Below are 21,650 nucleotides of genomic sequence, written 5' to 3' on the forward strand. Positions count from 1 at the left end.
ATGGGAAGAAATGGCCCTAACTGACTAGCAATCTCTATACTGCCCTCTGACTACCTTTCCTAAAAACTGTAAGCAGAGAACGATTATTATTTCACTTTGGCTGTGGAACATGCAGGGCGCTGTGATACTGGAGGAATTGCAGAGTGAAGTTAATCAGAAAAGACAACATAAACAGATTAATATTCCACCATGGAGCTGCTAGTGGCTTGGACACTAGAAGACGGAGATGCTTTCTTGGCATAAAAACAAAGGTTTTATCATCTGTGTGGAAACAGACTATACAGACAGGCTCCTTGTTCATTGATAGAAGGGTTAAACGTAAAGGCAAACTCATCCCCTCTTTTTCCTGAGTCGGCCAAACAAGCACTCGGGAAAAGATGTCCCATTTCTCTACTGATCCCTTCACTGTTTGGACATGGATTAGTTCTTATCCCTCCGTTCAGAAATTGATCGTCGATGAATTGCTGACACTGAGAATATTGTAGAGACTGGGATAGGTCATCATAGATACCCTCGTGTCATTTCCTTGTGGCCCAGAGCGTTTGGTTTGGGATGCTCTTGGGGGGGGGGTCCCAGCTCCTTTTCCTATAACCTGGGAGGATCATAAAACATAAGTGAGGCGTGTCACGCATAGCAGAGAAGGCTTTCCAGGGTTAAATGTAAATGATTGAGGCCATCACTTACTCCTCTCTCAGAGGTAGACCTGCTGTGATCATGGGTGTCACAGCTGAGATCATAGGCGACCACTGGGGAGACCACTCCCTGAAACAACTTGGAGTTCGTTAGTTCTGGAACCCTTCTTTCCTCCAAGCTCTGCCTGCCCAAGACGATGGTCCTTCTGACATTTAGTCAACTTCTTCCCCTGCCCTTGCTTTCTAAATCTGTTACAGGAACCTGACGCTCATCCTGTGTCCCTACAATTCCTCTATTATCCTGACCACAATCCAGAAAGCTCTACCTTTCTCCCGACTCCTCATGCCCCTCCTGCCTTTCCACCAGCCCCTCCCACGTGTCCCTTTAGACTGGCCACTTTATGCCTCAAAATCGCAACTCTTTCTTCTCCCAACTCCACGCCACATGTGGAATTAACAAGAGAGGGACTCTCTGCCAGTCACCGGCCTCCTGCCACTTATCTCTGAGCTCCTGGGTGGCAAGCACTTTGGAAAGCTCAGGAGAAAAGCGCGCCACGGATCTTGCTCCTGTGGTCACTTCCTGGCTGCGGTGCAGAGTGCCTGCCCAGGCCACTCCCCACTCACTCCTCCTTCAAAGAATCATCCCCCTCCTCGGTGCAGCTGACGCCCAGAAGGGATCTCCGAACTTCCTAAGGGATTCCTTTCCATCATGCTCAGCCTGCGTCCACACCGCACACCCTGAGTTCATCTCCAGAGACTTTAATGTCTCTGTGGTTCACCCTCCCGAGCGCCAGCCCCCCGGGTCTCCAGCGGCCCCCTCCCTGGAGGCCCTCTGTCCACTGCACCCTACGCACGTGAGGGCCACCCCGTGAGCATCACTGGACACTACTGCACCCCCGCGATCTGCCCTCGGGTCTCCCTCCATACACGGTGGCAGCATTCCCCAGGTCGCACATCCAGCTGCCTCTAGGGCTCCTCCCCATCCTGGTCCACACTGCTGTCCCCCTCCTTCCCCCCATCTTCCCCAAGGCAGGACCCCCGCATGGGCTACTGCAGGAACTGACTCTCTATCATTCTGGATTTCCTTCCCAAGATCCTCTTGCTTCTCTGTCCCTCTCTCTCCGCAAGCTCTGCCGTGCCCTTCCAGCACGGAGCCTTCTTTCCAGGAAACGGGCTCTCCGTCCCAGTCACAGGTGGGGGGATCTTTGCCAGGTGCCTGCCTCGCCACCCGGAGGCTTCCTGCGCTAGGAATCACAAGTACCTCCTCCAGGATCCTACTAGCGGACAGGGGCTGCTGCAGAGTTCAGATGTAACTGCTGGAGAAACACCCTCTTGGAGGTAGGTGAGCGCTCTGGCCAGGAGACTAGACAGCGGGGTCAAACCTTTGTTTTTAGGCCCGTGAACAGCCATCTCGTCCCGCTCCCACCCGCCCGCCGCTAGCCAGTGTTGCTCGAACGCCAGCGGTTGCCAAGCTTCTCTCCAAAGAACAGCGAGGCGGGCAGCAGCTTGGCCGTGTTGCCATTACCTGTGATGTCTTTAAGGGTCTCTGTGCCTCCAGCCCCTTCTGGAGCCACGGATGACTGCACACAGGACACTAAGTTTCCTACTATGTCATGAAGTGAGGTAAAATTCTCTAGGTTGAACACATGCATATTGAGCGGTTCGCTTGCTATTTCTTTTAACGCTCCTTCATCTGCGTCCTCAACTCCAATTGCAAACACGTTAACATCAGCAGACTTAAGTCCCGCTGAGGGCAGAGCAAGGCCGTCGTCCGAGCGTCCATCGGTTAGCACTACGATAACCTGAGGGACTCCGTCACCGGCCCGGCTTCCGGCAGCCTCAGTCAGGTGGTTCTGCATTACGTATTCTAATCCTTTTCCAGTCTCATTGCTTCCCCCAATATAGGACATGTTGGAAATGTGGGAGAGGACTTCTTGCTTAGTACGGTACGTATTTAACAGGAACTCGGTATGTGGGTTGCCGTTGAACTGGACCAGAGCAAAACGGAAATCACTGTCTCCCACAGCTAAAGATTCTATAACATCATACAGAAACTCTCGAACAAGTTGGAAATGTTCCTTTCCAATGCTCCAAGAGGAATCCACTAGAAATATTACATCGGCAGCAGCACCATTTTTGACATCTTTAAAAAAAGACATTGGTTTAGATTTTTCTCCTGTTCAGGCAATGACTTCCTATCCGCACAAAGCCTCCCTTCCTACGCTGTCTGGGCTCGCGCTGCGCTGCCGCTGAGGGAGCCGCGCCTCGCTCGTGCTACGGGCGGGGAGGCTGACTTACCTGAGCCACGGGGACCTGGGCGTGGGGACTTGACTGCTGCTGGTGCCCGCTCCCTGGCCCAAGTGCCATATGCAATGAGCCCCACGTGTGAGCCAGTGGCAGGCTCCAGAATGGGGCCATGAGGAGCATTCCCTGGAGTGTCTTTGAACTCAGCTGTGATTCTTTGTGACAGTTTGAGCCCCAAGACCCACCTGATGAGACCAGAAGGCTATCCCATCAGAGATCGCCCACCAGCATTTCATGAGTTCATTCTTCAGTCTGGGCTCTGAGACTGGGCCTCGAGAAGAAGGAGCCGTGAAAACTTCCACTGCTCTCCATCAACTAGCCTCCAATTCTTGGGGTAATTTCGAGGAAAATAAATGTACTAAACAGATCTTCCTTAAGCGAAGACTTCGTAACTGCACAGAAAGGCAGCCTCTCGTTTTTCTCAGACATTTTAGCATGAAGAAAGGTACTCTGACTGGTTACTATAGATTTTTCAGGGCCCGAAGGGCCTTTGCAGATGTGGGACATTATTTATCTTTTTCAAAGATGAATCCAGTCCTCTCTAGAAAATGGAAGCAGGAGGCTCAAGGTGCCAAGCTGTGGGGGGCCGAGAGGGCCCTTCTGCGCTGCGGGCCAGGCTGGCCGCACAGCCAGCTCCTGAACTCTACTTACCTCGGGCTGCCCTGATGCCCCAAGTAATGCCCCCCTTTCCTTGAGGTGGCACTCAGCTCCCTGCCATCTAAGGACCGCGGAGCCCGGTGGGACGATCCCTGCCTGAGGCCCAAGTCTCCAGGCAAATGAGAGGAAGACCCAAGGGCATCCCTCCGAGCTCATAATGCATGAAGCATTTCTCTGTTTTCTAAAACTCTGCGAGCAAATTCTTGAGAGGGTTAATTCGCATCTGTTTTTTTTTTTTTAACGGTTTTGAGAAACTGATTTTTTTTAAAGATGGGGTGATTCTAGGCGAAAAATGTCTTCTCATGTCCAGAGTTAGAGAGACTGGGTGGTCTGTGTGTTCTGTTTTCAAGAAAAATGTTTATTCTCAATAATTGTCTTGTCCTGGTTTTATACGCAGTGAGACCAAACCAGTGCCAGGAACGTGCAAAAGCTCTTCATTTGGTAAAATCTTTGTGAAACCAACTTTCTCCTCCTACCCAGTGTGAAAACAAAGCACCGGCTAACCAACTCCAAGACATCAAACCCGAGTTCTCGTAAAACTGAGCCGTCTGTCCCTGGATACAGAGCATCTGGAGAAGTCTGTACATTGAATGAATGTCCTGTAACAAAGGGCTTCACCATCCTTTCAGAGCATGTCTAAGTGCTATCTCAAGCTCGTGAGGTCTGCGATCTACAATTAGAGAACATATTCCTTTGAATAAAAGTAAGAAATGTTTCTGGATCTTACCTGCTTGCTGCTGTTGGGCACGGGTAAGAGAAAAGCCTGAGAGAAAGAGACAAAACATGGCCACCAAGGGCAAATGTCGATGTTTCCTCATTTTGAATGCGTCTAAGCACCAAGTGGGAACCTGAATGAGAAAACAGGGCAAAGCGAAATGATCAGGGTCGATACTCAGATTACAAACTAATGCAACAAGGATTTGTCCCATTTAGGAAATGTAGTTTTGACTAAACAATACATGAGAATCTTTGAATCTAGCGATTATATCCCTTTGGCCATAACTTTAAAAACTGGGGAGAGGGGCAATTAAACCTCGCTTCCTCTCAGATTGAGGCAGAGAGCAAGTTGCCAAACAGCAGAAAGAGTCAAGAGTAAAGGTACTTGTGGGCACAGCGAGCGGCAGGTCTGTGATGCCCAGCTTAATTGTGTACATCAGGTTTGAAAGAATCCCCAGGAAATCTTCAGTTTATGGAGAAAATGGGCTATGCAAACACAGCCACGGCTTCTGGGACTGCTTCAAATCTTGCCCTTACTCTCTATTTAACACTCTTTTCCCAGCAAAAACCTGCTGTGTGCCAACCACCAATCTCAGAATGGAACACATCCAGGGACATGGAATTAGCAAGCCTGTGAAGCCAGGCCTGGGGGCTGACCACATTGCTACACGGTCTCCCATAGCCACGCTGCACACATGACTTCCAGCCAGCCAAGCTCATGCTCAGACGGGCTCAGTAGCCCGTGTCACCAGACCTTTGCCCTCCAAACAACACCCTCTCCTCACCCCACATCAGAAAGCTTCCCGGTACCACCTTTTATCAGTTAGAATGGCAAAAATGAACAAGGCAGGAAACAACAAATGCTGGAGAGGATGTGGAGAAAGGGGATCCCTCTGACACTGTTGGTGGGAATGCAAGTTGGTACAGCCACTTTGGAAAACAGTATGGAGGTTCCTCAAAAGTTAAAAATAGACCTACCCTACGACCCAGCAAATGCACTACTGGGTATTTACCCCAAAGATACAGATGTAGTGAAAAGAAGGGGCACACACACCCCAATGCTCATGGCAGCAATGTCCACAACAGCCAAACTGTGGAAGGAGCCGAGATGCCCTTCAATAGATGAATGGATAAAGAAGATGTGGTCCATATACACAATGGAATATTACTCAGCCATCAGAAAGGATGATTACCCACCATTTGCATCGACATAGATGGAACTGGAGGGGATTATGCTAAGTGAAATACATCAAGCAGATAAAGCCTATTATCATATGGTTTCACTTCTATGTGGAACATAAGGAACAGCATGGAGGCCATTAGGAGAAGGAAAGGAAAAATGAAGGGGAGGAATTGAAGGGGAGATGAACCATGGGAGACTATGGACCCCAGGGAAACAGACTGAGGGTTTCAGGGAGGGGCGGTTAGCCCAGTGATGGGCATTAAGGAGGGCACATATTGCAATGAGCACTTGGGTGTTACACAAACAATGAATCATGCAACACGACATCCAAAGCTAATGAAGTGCTGTATGGGGACTAACGTAACATAGTAATAATTTAAAAAAGATAAACTCCCAAATGACACTACAGATAAAGGACTGGTATCCAAGAGCTACAAAGAACTTCTCAAACTTAATACACGAGAAACAAATAATCAAATCAAAATGGGCAGAAGATATGAACAGACACTTTTCCAATGAAGACATACAAATGGCTAACAGACACATGAAAAAGTATAAAATCATTAGCCATCAGGGAAATTCAATTCAAAACCACACTGAGATACCACCTTACGCCAGTTAGAATGGCAAAAATTGACAAGGCAAGAAACAACAATTGCTGGAGAGGATGTGGAGAAAGGGGATCCCTCCTACATTGTTGGTGGGAATGCAAGTTGGTACAGCCACTCTGGAAAACAGTGTGGAGGTCCCTTAAAAAGTTAAAAATTGAGCTATCCTATGACCCAGCCATTGCACTACTGGGTATTTACCCCAAAGATGCAGATGTAGTCAAGAGAAGGGCCATATGCACCCCAATGTTCACAGCAGCATTGTCCACAATAGCTAAATTGTGGAAGGAGCCGAGATGCCCTTCAACAGATGACTGGATTAAGAAGTTGTGGTCCATATATACAATGGAATATTACTCAGCTATCAGAAAGAACGAATTCTCAACATTTGCTGCAACATGGACGGCACTGGAGGAGATAATGCTAAGTGAAATAAGTCAAGCAGAGAAAGACAATTATCATATGATTTCTCTCATCTATGGAACATAAGAACTAGGATGATCGGTAGGGGAAGAAAGGGATAAAGAAAAGGGGGGTAATCAGAAGGGGGAATGAAACATGAGAGACTATGGACTATGAGAAACAAACTGAAGACTTCAGAGGGGAGGGGGTGGGGGAATGGGATAGACTGGTGATGGGTAGTAAGGAGGGCACGTATTGCATGGTGCACTNTTGGAGGAGATTATGCTAAGTGAAATACGTCAAGCAGATAAAGCCTATTATCATATGGTTTCACTTATTTATGGAACATAAGAAATAGCAGGAAAATCAGTAGGAGAAGGAAGGGAAGAATGAAGGGGGGATAAACAGAAGGGGAAATGAACCATGAGAGACTATGGACTCTGGGAAGCAAACTGAGGGCTTTGGGGGGGGGCGGGACTGGGATAGGCCGGTGATGGGTAGTTAGGAGGGCACATATTGCATGGTGCACTGGGTGTTATACGCAAATAATGAATCATGGAACATTACACCAAAAACTAAGGATATACTGTATGGTGACTAACATAACAATAAAAAATTTTTATGAAAAAAAAGAATACTGGGAAAAAAAGATAAACTTCCAAAAAAAAATCCAATAACATTTTTTCATAGAAATAGGGGGAAAAAAATCCTAAAATCATATGGAAGTTCAAAAGACCAGAAGAGCCACAATGATCTTAAGAAAGAAAAATATAGCAGGAGGTATCACATTTCCTGATTTCAAAACATACTACAAAGCTACAGTCATCAGAACAGGACAGTACTAGAATAAAGACAGACATATGGACCAATGAAGGAGATAGGGACCCCAGAAATAACCCTCACCTCATGTATATGGGCAAATGATCTTTCATGAGAGTGCCAAGGCTTCCCAATAAGGGAAGGAGAGTCTCTTCAACAGATGGCATGGGGAATACTGTATATCCACATGCAAAAGAACAAAATTAGATGCTTACCTTACAACCTTTACAAAAACTAACTCAAAACAGATTCAAGATGTAAACGTAAAACCTGAAAGTCTAAAATTCCTAGAGGAAAATATAGAAGTCTTCATAACATTGGATTTGGCAATGATTTCTTGGGTACGACACCAAAAGCATGGGCAACAAAAGCAAGAATAGACAAATGGGACTGGATCATCAAAAACTTCTGTGCAGTGAAGGAAGCCATCAACAGAACAAAAGGCAACCTATAGAAAGGGAGAAAATATTCACAAACCATGTACCTGATGAAGGATTCAAATTTGGAATATATGAAGAATTCCCACAATTCAACCACAGCAACAAAAGCAAATAATCTGACTTAAAAATGGGAAAAGGGCTTGAAAAGACATTTCTCCAAAGAAGAGACACCAATGGCCATTATGCACATGAAAAGATGCACGACATCACTCATCAGCAGAGAAATGCAAATCAAAACCGCAATGAGCGATCACCTCACACCCCTTAGAATGACTACCATCAAAAAAATAATAAACAACAATTATTGATGAGGATGCAGGAAAATTGGAACCTTGGTGCCTTACTGGTGGGAGTATAAAATGGTGCAACCACTATAGAAAACTATATGAAGGGTCCTCAAAAAATTAAATATAGAATTACCACATAACCCAGCAATGCCACTTCTGGGCATACATCCAAAATAACTGATACAGGACTGCAAAGAAATAACGCACACCCAAATTTGGTGCAGCATTAGTCACAACAGCCAAGAGGCAGAAACAACATAAATGCCCATCGATGGATGAACGGGTAAAGATAAATGTGGGACTCGCATACAGTGAAGTATTACTCAGCCTTAAAAAAGAAGGGAAGCCTCTCATACGCTACCCCATGAACGAACCTTGCGGACACCATGAGAAGTGTAATGAGCCAGTTACAAAAAGACACATACTGCAAGATTCCACTTAGAGGACGTATCTGCAGTAGTCCAACTATTAGAAAATAGCAGGGGGGTCGCCAAAGGGTGGGGAAGGGGATAGAGGCTCAATGAGTAAAGAGTTCCAGTTTTGCAAGATGAAAAATTCTTGAGATTCATTGCACAACAAGGTATGTATAGTTAACACTACTGTACTGTTCACTTAAAAATGGTTAAGATGGAGGGCGCCTGGGTGGCTCAGCTGGTTAAGCTTCCAACTCTTGATTTCAGCTCCAGTCATGATCTCAGGGTCAGGAGATTGGGCCCCGAGTCGGGCTCCATGGGGGAGTCTGCTTGGGATGCTGTCTCCCTCTCCTCCCCCTTTAAAAATACATAAATAAATCTTTAAAAAATATGGCTAAGACGGTACATTTTGTCATGTGTGTTTTACCACAATTTTTCAAAAAGTACAGGAAAAATCACCCATTTTCAAAAGTAAGGGTAATGATGTACCCCTTAACTGTAGCCACCGATTTAACAGGTATAATATAAATGTGGCATCTCTCTTTTTGAGGTGTGATCTAAAATGGGAACAAATTACAAGTAAACATTTTCTTAAAGTGTGCACCCATGCCCCTGGCATGAAAGAGCACAATGTTTGTCCTTGCCTGTAAATAACACTCGGAAAGGAAGAAGAAAAGAGGTATAGCGCCGTGAAATATTAAGATTTGGGGAACAAGACTTGAGTCTCATGAAAGTAAAAAAGAATCTGACGTAACATGGAGACCAGGTGCAAAAATTATTCCTGCCCTCAGTACCACCTGAGCTCTGAAATCGGCTCCACGTCAGGCCTAAGCTTTTGCACCTGTTGACCTTTCCAGCCTGACCTTCCTCTTGCTCTGGAATTCCACGGGCCCAGTGATTCTGTTCACAGTCGTTTACCCTACAATGCAGGAACCCCATCTTCCCCACGTTGCTAATGAAGCCAGTGTCAAGAATGGTCTGATCTAGTCAGTGTTGTCATACAGAGCAACGCAAGTCATGATAGCAGAGGAAAGTCTGTTTAGCGAGGTGGCCTTGGCAGGAGACCAGTGGCCGGCTGAGCTACTCAGCGTGACAGCATTGAGGGCCACGCAAAACGGAGAGCAGCCCCTATGAGGCTGCCACCTAAGGACACAGGTGCAATGAGCACAAAGAAAACCTAAGCTCAGGCCCACACTGTTGCCCTCCGGGGGTCAGGCCCAGAGGGAGAAGCTGGAGTTCAAATCTCAGGGCCCAGCTCTGAGGAACAGCAAGACACAGAGTGTGGGCCGTCGGCCAGCTGGCCAAAAGTTGGGAGACTAGATAGAGAAAGGTAAAACCATAAACAAGAGCATGGTTTCAAAGATCCACTGAGCCTCTGGATTTCCAAGGAAAGTCAAAAAAAGTATCATCCGGGCGGAGACAACCCTACCCCGTGATTCCAATGCTGAGAGCTTGGAAAGAGAACAACCTGTCGATACAACCTTCTCTTGGAAATGTATCAACACTGCAAAGAAAAGGTTGTTTTCATGATGGTCAGGAGGCCAGTCATTAAGAGGACATCCTTCTTTCTTACAAGAAGGCGACAGTGAGGGTCATAATGGCAGCATTTCAAAGGCACAGCCCAATCATCTTGGCTTGAAATGGTGAACAGGCATTAGACACAGATTGATACGATAGAGAAAGGCAGCCCCCAATGCTCGGCGCGTTGGTCCATGGTGTCCCCAAGCCCTAGTTGGGTCCTGGCTGGTGCTCAGAGGCACTCCCCTCGGGCACCACTTGGCTGGTTGGTCTGCTTTCTCTACCGAGGATGACCTTCCAACTCAGCCCCACTATTGCCCCCTTCACTCCCTAGAAATCCCTCAAGCCAATGCTCCACCCCGGGAATCTTCCAGATCTTTCCATCCCGCCATACCTCTGTTCCCCCACACTCTGCTAAACCTATTCCAGAGTTCTTCTTCTGGGGAAAAAAAAAGTAAATGCAAGGTCTATAATTTGTGTGTGTGTGTGTGTTCTCAGTTAATTGAGGATATACACTGTTTTTTAGAGGGGGGAAGGGGCAGCAGGAGAGGGAGAGAAAACCTCAAGCAGACTCCATGCCCAGCATGGAGTCCAACATGGGGCTCAATCTCATGACCCAGAGATCATGACCCCAGCCAATATCAAGAGTCACTTAACCGACCACGCCACCCAGGCTCCCTGAGCTTATACGATTTAGAATGTAAAATATAAAAGTACATTGTACGTGTGCTATTCTTGATTCTTTCTATTAAAATTAAACATTGGTGCGGCGCCTGGGTGGCTCAGTCATTAACCGTCTGCCTTCAGCTCAGGGCGTGATCCCGGCGTTCTGGATCGAGCCCCACATCAGGCTCCCTGCTGGGAGCCTGCTTCCTCCTCTCCCACTCTCCCTGCTTGTGTTCCCTCTCTCGCTGGCTGTCTCTCTGTCAAATAAACAAAATCTTTAAAAAAAAAATAAACATTGGATTTTTTTCTATCATCAATAAGCATCCTACTAGAAAACTGTTTTATGGAAAAATTGTCCACATCGTTTAAATTCTACTGGATTCTTTCCAAAACTATAGCCAGCCCTATCTAAAACAACCTGTAATATTGTAATTGGTCAAAACCTTTTTTAAAATATGGGGTCCACAAATTTCAAAGGATCTGTCAACCTCCCACAAATGTGTTCACAACTGTATCCGTGTATACGGGGTTTTCTGGGGGTAGGATCCATGTTCACATGCGATTCTAGAAGCATCCATTCTACCGCCCCACTGAAGTTCAAGCACCATGGCACCACCACTTCAATGAAAAATTTTAATGTGAATCTTTCAGGGAGTCCAGCTCAACCATTTTTAATATTTGATCCACACACAAGATCCAAGAGTCTAAGCAGTGCTTTTGCTTAAGACGGAGAGCAAGAGAATATCATAGGGCCTCGTCAGAAATCACTGGAACGTGTAAACCACGTGGAGAAAAGGAGGACAGGAGATAAGATCTGCTCACCCACTGCTGGGTGTGGGACGGGGTGCACTGTGTTCAGCAGTTTGCTAATGGCTTTGTAACCGTCCCTGCATCTCACACAGCGTCTCATCTGACTTCTTAGAATCCGCGAATCCTCTCCTACATTAAACACTAAACGGGCTCTCTACTGAGAAATTCCAAAATAATTTTCTCGTCTTGGATAAAGCTCAAAAAAATCTAAACTTAAGGAGATGAAATCTCTAACTTCTTCCTAAGGTATTTCTTACTTCAACTCTTCTCTAAGGAAAATGAATCTTACATCGGTTGAAAATGACATGTAAAAATTTTTATTTCCAAGATACTCATCTTTAGAAGAGTAAGCCCATAAACGAAGCGCTACCCATTGAGACACAAAGTAATGAAAGGAGTGTACAGTGCCCAGGAATTATGTCTTCTAAAATCTACCCAGATATTAAGCTAAAAGGAAGGGAGGGGAGGAGAGGCCTGGAGGGGAGGGAAGGGTAGGGGAGGGGAAGGGAAGGGAGCGAGGACAGAGGGGGAAAGCTCTTCCCGTTCTGGAGACGTTGCTTGTGTTACCCAAGCCCCACTCATGACTGATGAGCTCACGTGGTTTGGCTGAGCTGAATTCCCAGGTGGGAAAACTGCCTTCGGTCCCACACACTTTTCTTGCCATCACACTTGGGAGCTAGTCATGTGGCTCAAGTGTTCCTAGCCCAGCTGCTGGATATTTGTTAATGTTTCTGTTTGCAATTAAATCTATTCTATTTATCATGTCATGGAGTTCCAATTTTTAAAACTGAAGTTTTTAAAAGATGTCAAACATCTTTGCAAATGATCACCGTGCTTGCTCATTTTAACAAGAGAGAAGGACGCAGCCACTCCCTCACTACGCTCCCGCCAGCCCTCCCCACCACCCCAGGAAATAGAGACGAGAGAGCACAAGCAGAAATTACGGCACTTCTATCTTGCCCGTGGGATTTCATGCCCTCCGCCCAACACCCCAATGGCTGCTCACCCCCATTTTATAGTTGGGAAACTGAAGCCAGGGGAGGCAAGTCCACATGGATAAAACAAGATAGAGCCAGAATCCTAACCAGAATCCTAACCAAAGTCTGTGTTTGCAAAGCCCCAGAAAGCCCTAAAGGATGGTGCCAGGTCTGGCCCGGATCCCGAGGAAACTCCCCATCTCTTCTGGGGAAAACACAGACTTCTCTGGGAACAGATTCTGTGTCAATAGGATCCATTTGTCTGCTGCTCTTCCTTTAAATACAAAAGAAAAGTCAGAATTGGCTGCTTGAGACCCTTGGGTTGGGTGCAGTGAGGTGCTTTGTGTCATAGCTTCTGTGTCCAAAAGTCAACAGATTCGATCATAGAAGCTCATTAGATTTGCATTCTTATATTTCTATTTGGCTTTAGTCATTCCTTTCTTCACTCTGCCTCGTTCTGAAAAGGATTTGAGATGCCTTTTTCCTTGTTGTAGCTGTCCATTAGAAACCTACAAAGCCATCTCTCAAAGACTGCTTTCCACGGACCTCCGACTTGCCATCCCACTGGGTCGTATTCCAGAGACTTTCCCAAGCTATTTTGCAATTTCATGAAATTAGTTTTCATAAAGTGTACTCAAAAGCTTTTTCATTTTCCATGCCTGGAAATCTTTTTTAAGAAAGAGACACACACAGGCACACAAGGAAATCATTTTGAAACAAAGGCTTAAATATATCCAGAGGCCCCATTTTGAGGGCATTTATTTGCTCTTCTATGAGCACTGCTTTTTAAAATCAGGCTGGTCCTCCTATCAAGTTCTAGGACTTCTGTTAACTCCTGATGTCCCGTTTCAAGTGGGAGCTACAGAAATTATTGAAGACCAGGCCAGCGTGCGGCCTCTATCTGCCGCGAGAGTAGAAGTCACACCTCAGGAAACCCCAAGGGCCTCGAGCTGGCAGCCCGCCCTACTTCTCCCTCCTTTCGTCACCCCCCTTCCCTTCTGGCTGGAATCCTGGGAAAGGAGTCCCCATTCTCGCCCCCAGGGGAGGGAGCAAAAAGAGGATTTATTAGGTCTTCGGTTAGGGAAGGAAGAGGGTGGCATTTAATATATTCCTGCCATTTGAAAGAGCTTTGGGGGAATCCTCAAAAGCAAATGCTCTGGAACACCCCGGAGAAAACCCCCTTATATTGGAAGGTGGTCTGTTAACTGTTGACTTTACAACTTGAACCTCATCTTTCCATTCTACAAAAATGCCTGAGGGAAGAGAATTATCAGCCACATACATATCTCTAAAGCATCATCTGTGTGACCCAGGCTCTGAACGTGTTTCCTGTGATAGCAAAATTTTAACTCTTCTGATGATGTGTGTTGGCCTGGCCTCACCGCCACCCACAGCGTCCTTGTAGACACGCGGTAGCCAACTCTAGATCCTTCCTCTTTGGCTCTGCCTCGTCAAATCAAGTAAAATGATCCCCGTTCAGCAGCTCGTGTATTGAAACAGAGCAATACAGAAAGGCGAAGGTGGTTTGGCCGTCCCCTCCGCAAGCAGCCTCCCCGCTGAACAAGGTCACGTGCAAGCGTGCGCTGAGCACCGTTGGGGTTTGCTTCCTTCCCCCCCATAAAGGCAACTTAAAGAACCTCCAGACCAGCTGCCAGATACGTGGAAATTTATTTAAAACATATATTCCTAGGGTCCAAGATAATAACCATGAAGCAGAAAGTTCCACATCTGCGGTAGTTGGAAAAGCTAGACAGCACCACGCATGCGTAGAAAGCATTCCACGCTCTTAAAGACAAGGCAGCCAGACAGGGCTTCTTCCCCATTTATCCTGCTAATGATAAACATTCAGCAGAGACTGGATGGGATTTAACATTAAGGCAGAGAGCGCCTTCGAAAACACTTCAAAAGAAATCGCACACATGTCCGCCCCCTGCCAGCGCCGTGAGCTAGCCTCTGGCCGCCTCTCTGCCTTTCCTGGCCACAGACTTTGGGGGCTATGGCCTCCCCAAAACCATGCTGTTCCACTGCAGAAGCACCCAAAGTGGCTACAACGTGCTCACACTGTGAGGAAAAATTAAACATCTTTGTTTTCTGCTCTGATTCACAATCAAATCTGGAAGAGAAAATTATATAAAATCGACTCTTTAAAAAAATTAATTTGAAACATCTAATATAATATTATCAACACCGGATTTAGTGTAATAGCCTGGAAAAATTCTACTTCCTTACCTCTCTATCAGTAATGGTTAGTTAATCTCCCCAGGCTCACTGATTTTATGTATAAAATAAGGCTAATGGCTGATGCTTCCACTGGTAGGGGTTCTGCTATGATTTCCTTCCATCTGTGTCTCTGGGCCCGAGCAGGGACGGGTCTCCTGCTGCCCCCACGAGAAACAGAGAGGCCCCCGGGGGCACATGGGGCAATGCGTGTGCCTCTGCTGGGCTGTCTCTAGCTCTGGGTGCTGGCCCGGGGCTGCTGAATCAACTGATGAAGATTCCAGAAGAGAAACACTGGTTTCCTGGAATGGCTTCCCTTGAGACCTGAGTCATCTCCAGCTGCTGTTCAATTTTTAATTTTCAAATTAAACTGACCCATGAGCTCTTCCTTCCAGTGTCCAATGCTCGATGCTCTGGGTCCATGAAAACTAAATGTATAGCACACACGAGGGAAAACTTACAGATCTCGTTCCCACCGTGCTTGCCCCAGGCCGGTCCTAGCTCACGAATGTTTCTCGGTGTTTCTTGAGTCTTAGAATTCAGGAAGGAGAACAGCAGGTTCAGGGTCTGCTAGCTGCAGCCAGACCCCCACAGAGACTAACAATTTGCCTTTGGGGAAGGGTTTGGCAGAACGTTTCCTGTTTGTCTTATTTTTCTCCTCTTTCCAGATTTTTTTTAAACAGTTACCTCTCTGCTAAGTAAACGTTAACACACTACTCCACAGAACGCTGGTCAATGGGAAGAAGGGCCTTTCTTCACAGGATATCCTAAAATAATCTCTAACGACTTTTACTCCCTTGATATTCCTAGTCCCAGGTTCTCTGCTTACGGGATCCTATTAACATGGGCAGCAGCACCCAGAAACGCTGGCTTGGCTTTGCTGCTGACACTGTGACCCTCAGACTCGTCAGTCATTCACCTCTCTCTGCTCCATTCCTTCGTCTGAAATGTCAAGGGTGTGGAGAAAGCATCCACCCAGGTAATAATTTTTTGATATTTAAGACAGCCAGATGGAAATCACATATTTGCCGGGCAGAGGGCGGGGTCTGTGTCTCAGTGATTCTCGTACCTTCCCTCAATCCCAGAGCTCCCAGCCCGTGGAGCAGAGCAGGGCTCACCGAGCTTGAACAAATACGAGAACACATGGACCGAGTAGAGGGCTGGGTACCTTCTCCCTGAGCTGGGCTTCTGGCTTCAGGACCCCGACAGCAGGTAGCCCAGGCCAACAGTCTAAGTTCATGGTAAATCTGAACAAAGACTTAAAATGGGACATTCGTAATGATAGTCTGTGAATTTTGTAAAACATGTTCAAGTAAGTTGTCTCTTAGGAGAAAGTAGCCAAGGGCTGGTAATGAAAAGTTTGGGAGTTACTGGATCAGTTCACCTTCACATTATTCCTGCCAGTTTTCAAGTTCAAAAATCCTATGTGGAGACAGCATGGCCTCAAAATGCAAATTCACTTTGGTTCTGAAACAACTTACTGTTAATTTAAAATTTTCTTAGGGGATGTGGGCAAACTGTTTCTTTTCCAAGTGCTTATTTGGTTAGTGCCCTTGTAATGAAATCATCTGAGTTCAGAATGCCTCGTTTCAAGGCATAATTTGACCTCAACATCGGAGCACAGAAAAAAAAATAAAATTCTAAATTTATATCTACTTCAGATATTACACTCACATTTAAAAATATGTGTTTAAAGAGTCTAAAGTTACCCAGAGCCCTCCTGAGATGTCTATCAACCTACTCCTCGCAAACCCAGAAACCACACCCTGGAGGACTCCCACCACTTGGAGATTTTTCCAGAGCTCAGAAGGATCACACACCGCCCTCTAGAGGACAGAAAGCCAGCCTGCATTTTCTGGACAGGCTACACCGGGGTGAAGGTGCTAACTCAAAATTTCATCTCCCTCCCAGATTAGACCTATGAGACCAGAAAGTGCTCAAAATGATGCTTTCAAAAATCAACATAATGTGGAGAGCCCCCCTTTGAAAATCAGGACGCTGTGTGTTGAGTGGGGGGCAGGCATCACCCATGTTTTAAAGGGACGAAGCAGCATCTTTTCCATAAAGTGGACGAAAACCTTCGAGAATTTTTAAGTGGAAAGACAGACACCATATCTGGAAATGCGGGGAGTGAAGAGAAGCGTCCTTGTCTAGTTCTAAGCTGTCTGAATGAGCAGGAAATTTTTAAATCTCCCCTGCTTTAAAATTTGAATTATGTCGGGCTTCCACTTTCTCGGTTAGAGCTACTAAGGATTTTTTTAAATGTCAGGTCCCTCCCGAAACCGTCAACTGTTGGTGTCATAGTGGAGGGGTTCTTCCTGCCTGCTTTCCATGGCGAAGGCACCACGAGAGCCCGCGGGTCACCGTGGAAAGCCTGCCTGGTACACAGTGTCCCGTTGAGAGGGGGAAGCCGCCTGTGATTCCCCTCCAAGAGATAACAGATCCTCTCGGGTTCCTCCAAACAGAACAGTGACAAAAACGAATTGTCAAATAAAACTTCTGGCTGAGGTCATTAGCATGCCTGCAAGACAGTCTCATGGGACAGACTTTGTGGCTTGCTGGTGACTTTTAAACCCTCAATGTGGAATTTCACATAAAAGCGGGTGGTGAGGCGGGCTGCTGGTAAGGACCACACTTTATCTGTTGTCTAAACAGGCTGAGCGAACTCCCAGGGCCGGAAGCCCCCGAGGCAGGAACTTTCCCAAATTCCAAAAGGGCTGGGGGGACTGATTTCAAGCTGGCTTACAGCAGGGGCCCCTGCAGCCCCCTGACCCAAAACTACGGTCAGATGGGTAGTGCCCTTGTCATGAAATAATTTGAGCCACGAATCCATCATCACTGATTATCAGTTAGGGGGGTTTCTTCCTACTTTATCATCAGTGAGGTGTTAGGTTCTAAGCTACGAAAATGACAAAAGGCACTCGTGGACAAAATAAAGGGAGGTGCAGACACAAAGACATTTCTATTCAGAAAGATCTTTTATCAAAAATGCCCTGAAGGCCCCTCGTTTGGACATTGGCCATATATCCCATCAGCTGAGAGCCACAAGCATGGTGGGGTGGGGCACACATCCTCCCAGGAGCTGGAAGAGCTGGAGCCAAAGGGGGTTAACCTTCCAGAGGCTTCCCTGGCCACCTCCCAGGAAGGTGGGATGGCCACACCCTCCAGTTCCCCCGTAGGAAAAAGGCAGGGTGGCCACACTTTTCCACCTTGCTGTGGTATTCTCTCCCAGGCCCTGTTCTCCACCCAGTGACTTCTTCGTGGTTTTCTCGCTGCCGGACTGGGGAAAGAGAAAAATCAGCCTCATGGTAATGGCAATCCCTTGCCTCAACAAAGATGGTCAAGACCACACGATCATTCCTATATGTTGAGCTCCTACAAAAGCCCCTCACCTCCCCATCCCTATACCTTCACCCTCAGCAACCAGCCCACATTAAGAACAAAGTAAAGTACAGGTCCCACCCCTTGAGCCCCCAGCCCCAGAGGTGGCCTGGACGAGTAGAGAGGCCCACTCAAGGCAGGTACTAGCTCCTACAGCTGGGCTCCAACGTCCCTGCCTGCCCGCGAGCTCCTAGCCCTTCTTCCTCCATCAGCTGGGAGAGCCTTAGGGAACATAAAGCAAGTTTCCCATTCCTTAGAATAGAATAGGACAGAAGAACACTATTTTCTGGGCGGGAACAAATTATATGGCCCTTTGCAATCTGAATGTCAATTAGCTTGGGATCCTCCATGGCTTGGCCATCTGCTTTCCTGAAATGGTGAAGATTTTACTACCACCTCAGCCACCCACGGTTGTGCCGCTTCTGCAAGTCATTTAGCGTCTCAGAGCCCCCGCCCCTGAGACTGCACCCTGAAAACCAGGGCCACACCTCAGTGGCTTACAGCCGAGAATCTCTGCCATTGTCTTAGCCCAGCAAAGAGCTCAGAATCTCTGATGCTGTCCAACGGCCAACTGCTTTTCAATACCATTTTCGTTAGGAACAAAGAATATCTGATTTTAAAGCCATTTCTGTTCAGTCTTTGGAGGTATTGAGAATGGGTGCCCTGGGAGGTTCGGGGATCCCAGGTCTAGGAGAAGACTCTGCCCACACGGGCTCTGAGGGCCTTTTCGGTTCTCAGATCCTACAGTTCTCCTGTGGAGGTAGCTGTGTGCCGGGCAAGGAGCTGGCAGGCATGGGTCAGCACCCCTGCGCTCCCTCTGGGTGCAAGACACACCCCTGCGCTCAGAGCAGTCTGTTCTTGGAGTCCAGACCAGCCTCTCAGCGAGCTCCTGGGTCAGGCTGTGAAATGCTGATTTGTGTTTCATACTCCCCACAGATTTCCCTGGGTCCTCCCAGCGACCCCACCCCTGCTTCCACGCTGGTCCACTTTCTAGCACTTGAAACAGGTCCCCAAGGCAGGCTGGCAGCTGTCAGAGAACACTTTCCATCCTGGGCGTCCCAGCTTGGGAACAGGCCTTGGGCCACATCTGGGCAACCCGGGCGGCCCCCCGGCCCCAGGAGCCCTGCCTTACCCACTGGGCACGCGGCCGGACCGCCAAATGCCTTCTCCTCCTCTGACCTCAGCAGCTCCTTTATGCAACACCCACCCCCCGCCCAGGACAGAGACTCCGACAGTGACCTCAGGTTCCTGAAAAGAGGAAACCCTTGGTACTGGCCGAGCAACCCTTGACTTGGCCCTGAGCCGGGGCACCAGTGTCGCCCCCAGCCCTCCGGGGGCAACAGATGAGCTCCACCAGCCCCCCACGCGGCGAAGCCCGGGCGGGAGCCCCACCTGATGCGCCCACCTGGGAGAATTCAGACGGAATCTCCCCAAAGAGCTGCTCGCTCGACCGGTAGTTATGAATCCTCGCAAAGACACTTGTGCTAACAAAGCAGATACCCCCGAGTTCCAGAAGGAGGAGAGAACGTCAAACAGACCGCGAGCCCAGAAACCCATCCCCGCGAGCCCAGAAACCCTGCAGGATGGGCGGAGGAAGCCCACAGCGCCACGCGACTGCACCCCACGGGCAAGCCGTGGCCTTAACCCAGCTGGAGAAACCCAGGGGCTGCAAAGTGGAAAAGAAACCTCAGCTGAATCTTCCAGGGACCAGAACCGCGTCCAGAACACGGACTCGAACAGAGTGAACATGAGAGCCCCTTAGAAAGGCTCACCGGGGTCTGAAGCAGTTCCTTGGCGCCCACAAACCCGGGAAAGCAGGGGGGACACGCACTCACCCTGAGCAAATCTGAAGAAGTGTATGTCCCTGGGCTTCTATATTCACTTAGGTTCGCATGGTTTTCCCGCTGACGGCGTCGGCTTTCCTTTCTGCAGGAGCGGGGCTCCGGCCGGAGGAGGAAACCCCTGGCGGTCCTCGCAGGAGGCTGGAGCGCAGGAGAACTGAGCGGCCTTTGGTGGAAGACTGAGCTCCGAGCACTGGACCGGGTCCAAGGCTACAGTCAGGGCTTCCTCCAGCTCCTCCTCCCCTCCCCTCCCCTCCTCCCGACCCCTCCTCTCCCCCTCCCCACTGTGGGCCTGACCCAACTGTAAATGAAAACCAGACTCTCTGTGCGCTGTTGCTTCTGGCCCCGCTGCAGGCTGAGGTCACCCTCTGAAGCCTGTCTTCACCCTACAAGCCTTTAGCTGGACTCCTGCAAACCCCAACTCTTGAAAAGAAATCCACCTCTTCCACTCGTCACCTTTTGGGCTGGGCCTCCGGTGGCAAAGAGAATGAATTTTGGAATTTTTTTCGCGGGTATCCATGGTTTTCCTGCCGTGTTTTCCAACACCATTTGCAGGGAAAACAGGAAATGCAGTCTCCCCCCTCCACCCTTACCACGCCCTCCCATTTCTCCTTGAAGTTTCTGAATCAAGACTTTGGCTATTAACCTCCCTTTCAAATATAAAAACCAGCAATTAACATCTCCTCGGCCTTGTGCTAAGCAGAGCTCTGTTCACCAGTGAAAGGACAAGAATATCAAGCTCCTTTTTTAAAAGTTCTCTGCATAATGATTCTGCCTGTGAGAACCATGGTCCCGTTCTAGGACATGGACGGGGAACGGGGATGGTTTCCTTGTTCAAGTTTCAAGAAAATTCTTGAGAAACAAATTGCCAGGCTTCACACATTTCACAACACTTTGATACACAGTATCTCTTTCCTCCCAAACATCACCACTCCCAGCCCCCTTAAATAGATAGTTGTCTTTTTTGTTGTTGTTAGGTGAGATTATGGTCTCATTTTACAGGTGAGAAAAACCGGGGTTCATAGCAGGGCTCTGTCGAAAGCCTGGCCTTGGACAACCCCAAATCTCCCCTGCTCTCCATCCTGCGACTCTCGGTGAGATTCAGGGGAAATTTCAAGAGATCTCTAACAGATACTTTTGACTTTGAGATCTTTCCACAGCCAAGTATGGAGACTAAAGATATCATGAGCTCCTTTCCACAGAGTTTAGGGAAGTTGGGGAGACAGCACGCGGGGACCATACCTGCTCCCAGACAGAGCGGGCAGCTGGTTAGACAGGAGCCACGGGCAAGGGCAGCGATAAATTGGTAACACACAGAAGCCTGAGGGCCGGAGGGCCCGACATCAGGTTTTGTGGTTCTAACACCCCGGGGCTGACAGGTGCGAATACAAGCTCTCCTCTTCACCTTCCGCCCAGGGTGACCCCTAGGTGAACTGTAATGCATTTGCACGCCCAGTGGGGTGGGGCAAGGCTGCCAGCACCATCAGGTACAAACCTTGTAGGGTCAAAAACTCCCCGTCCCAACCAGTGGGACCAGTGAAGATGGGCGGGAGCCCCCAGCAGAGATCACGCTGTCCTATCTCTGACCCAAGACCCCCACTTACATAAAAAGAAAAGACCCTTGTAACCTCAGGACAGTCGTCACCCCTGCCCTCCCTCCCACCTTGACAGTGTACGGTGCTTAGTAAACTGCTCTGTGCTTGACACTGTCCTTCTGGCTGCCTTTATTCCTGCGAAGATCCACGTGGGGAGTTGGAGAACCCACCCCCACTCACGCC

The 21,650-nt window shown here is 48.1% G+C and overlaps 1 protein-coding gene across 1 annotated transcript in view; it reads right to left on the reverse strand.

Moving 5' to 3' along the window:
* Positions 1-20,417, reverse strand: part of COL6A3 (collagen type VI alpha 3 chain) — an 88,075-nt gene extending 67,658 nt beyond the window's left edge. The window contains 4 exon segments of the mRNA XM_019806941.2: positions 2,158-2,775; positions 4,321-4,441; positions 19,867-20,065; positions 20,329-20,417. Of these exon segments, the coding sequence (XP_019662500.2) occupies positions 2,158-2,775; positions 4,321-4,411 (709 nt within the window). The 5' untranslated portion in view covers positions 4,412-4,441; positions 19,867-20,065; positions 20,329-20,417.
* Positions 20,418-21,650: the final 1,233 nt, after the last annotated feature.

This window comes from Ailuropoda melanoleuca, chromosome 2, assembly GCF_002007445.2.
Source record: "Ailuropoda melanoleuca isolate Jingjing chromosome 2, ASM200744v2, whole genome shotgun sequence".
Lineage (NCBI taxonomy): Eukaryota > Metazoa > Chordata > Mammalia > Carnivora > Ursidae > Ailuropoda > Ailuropoda melanoleuca.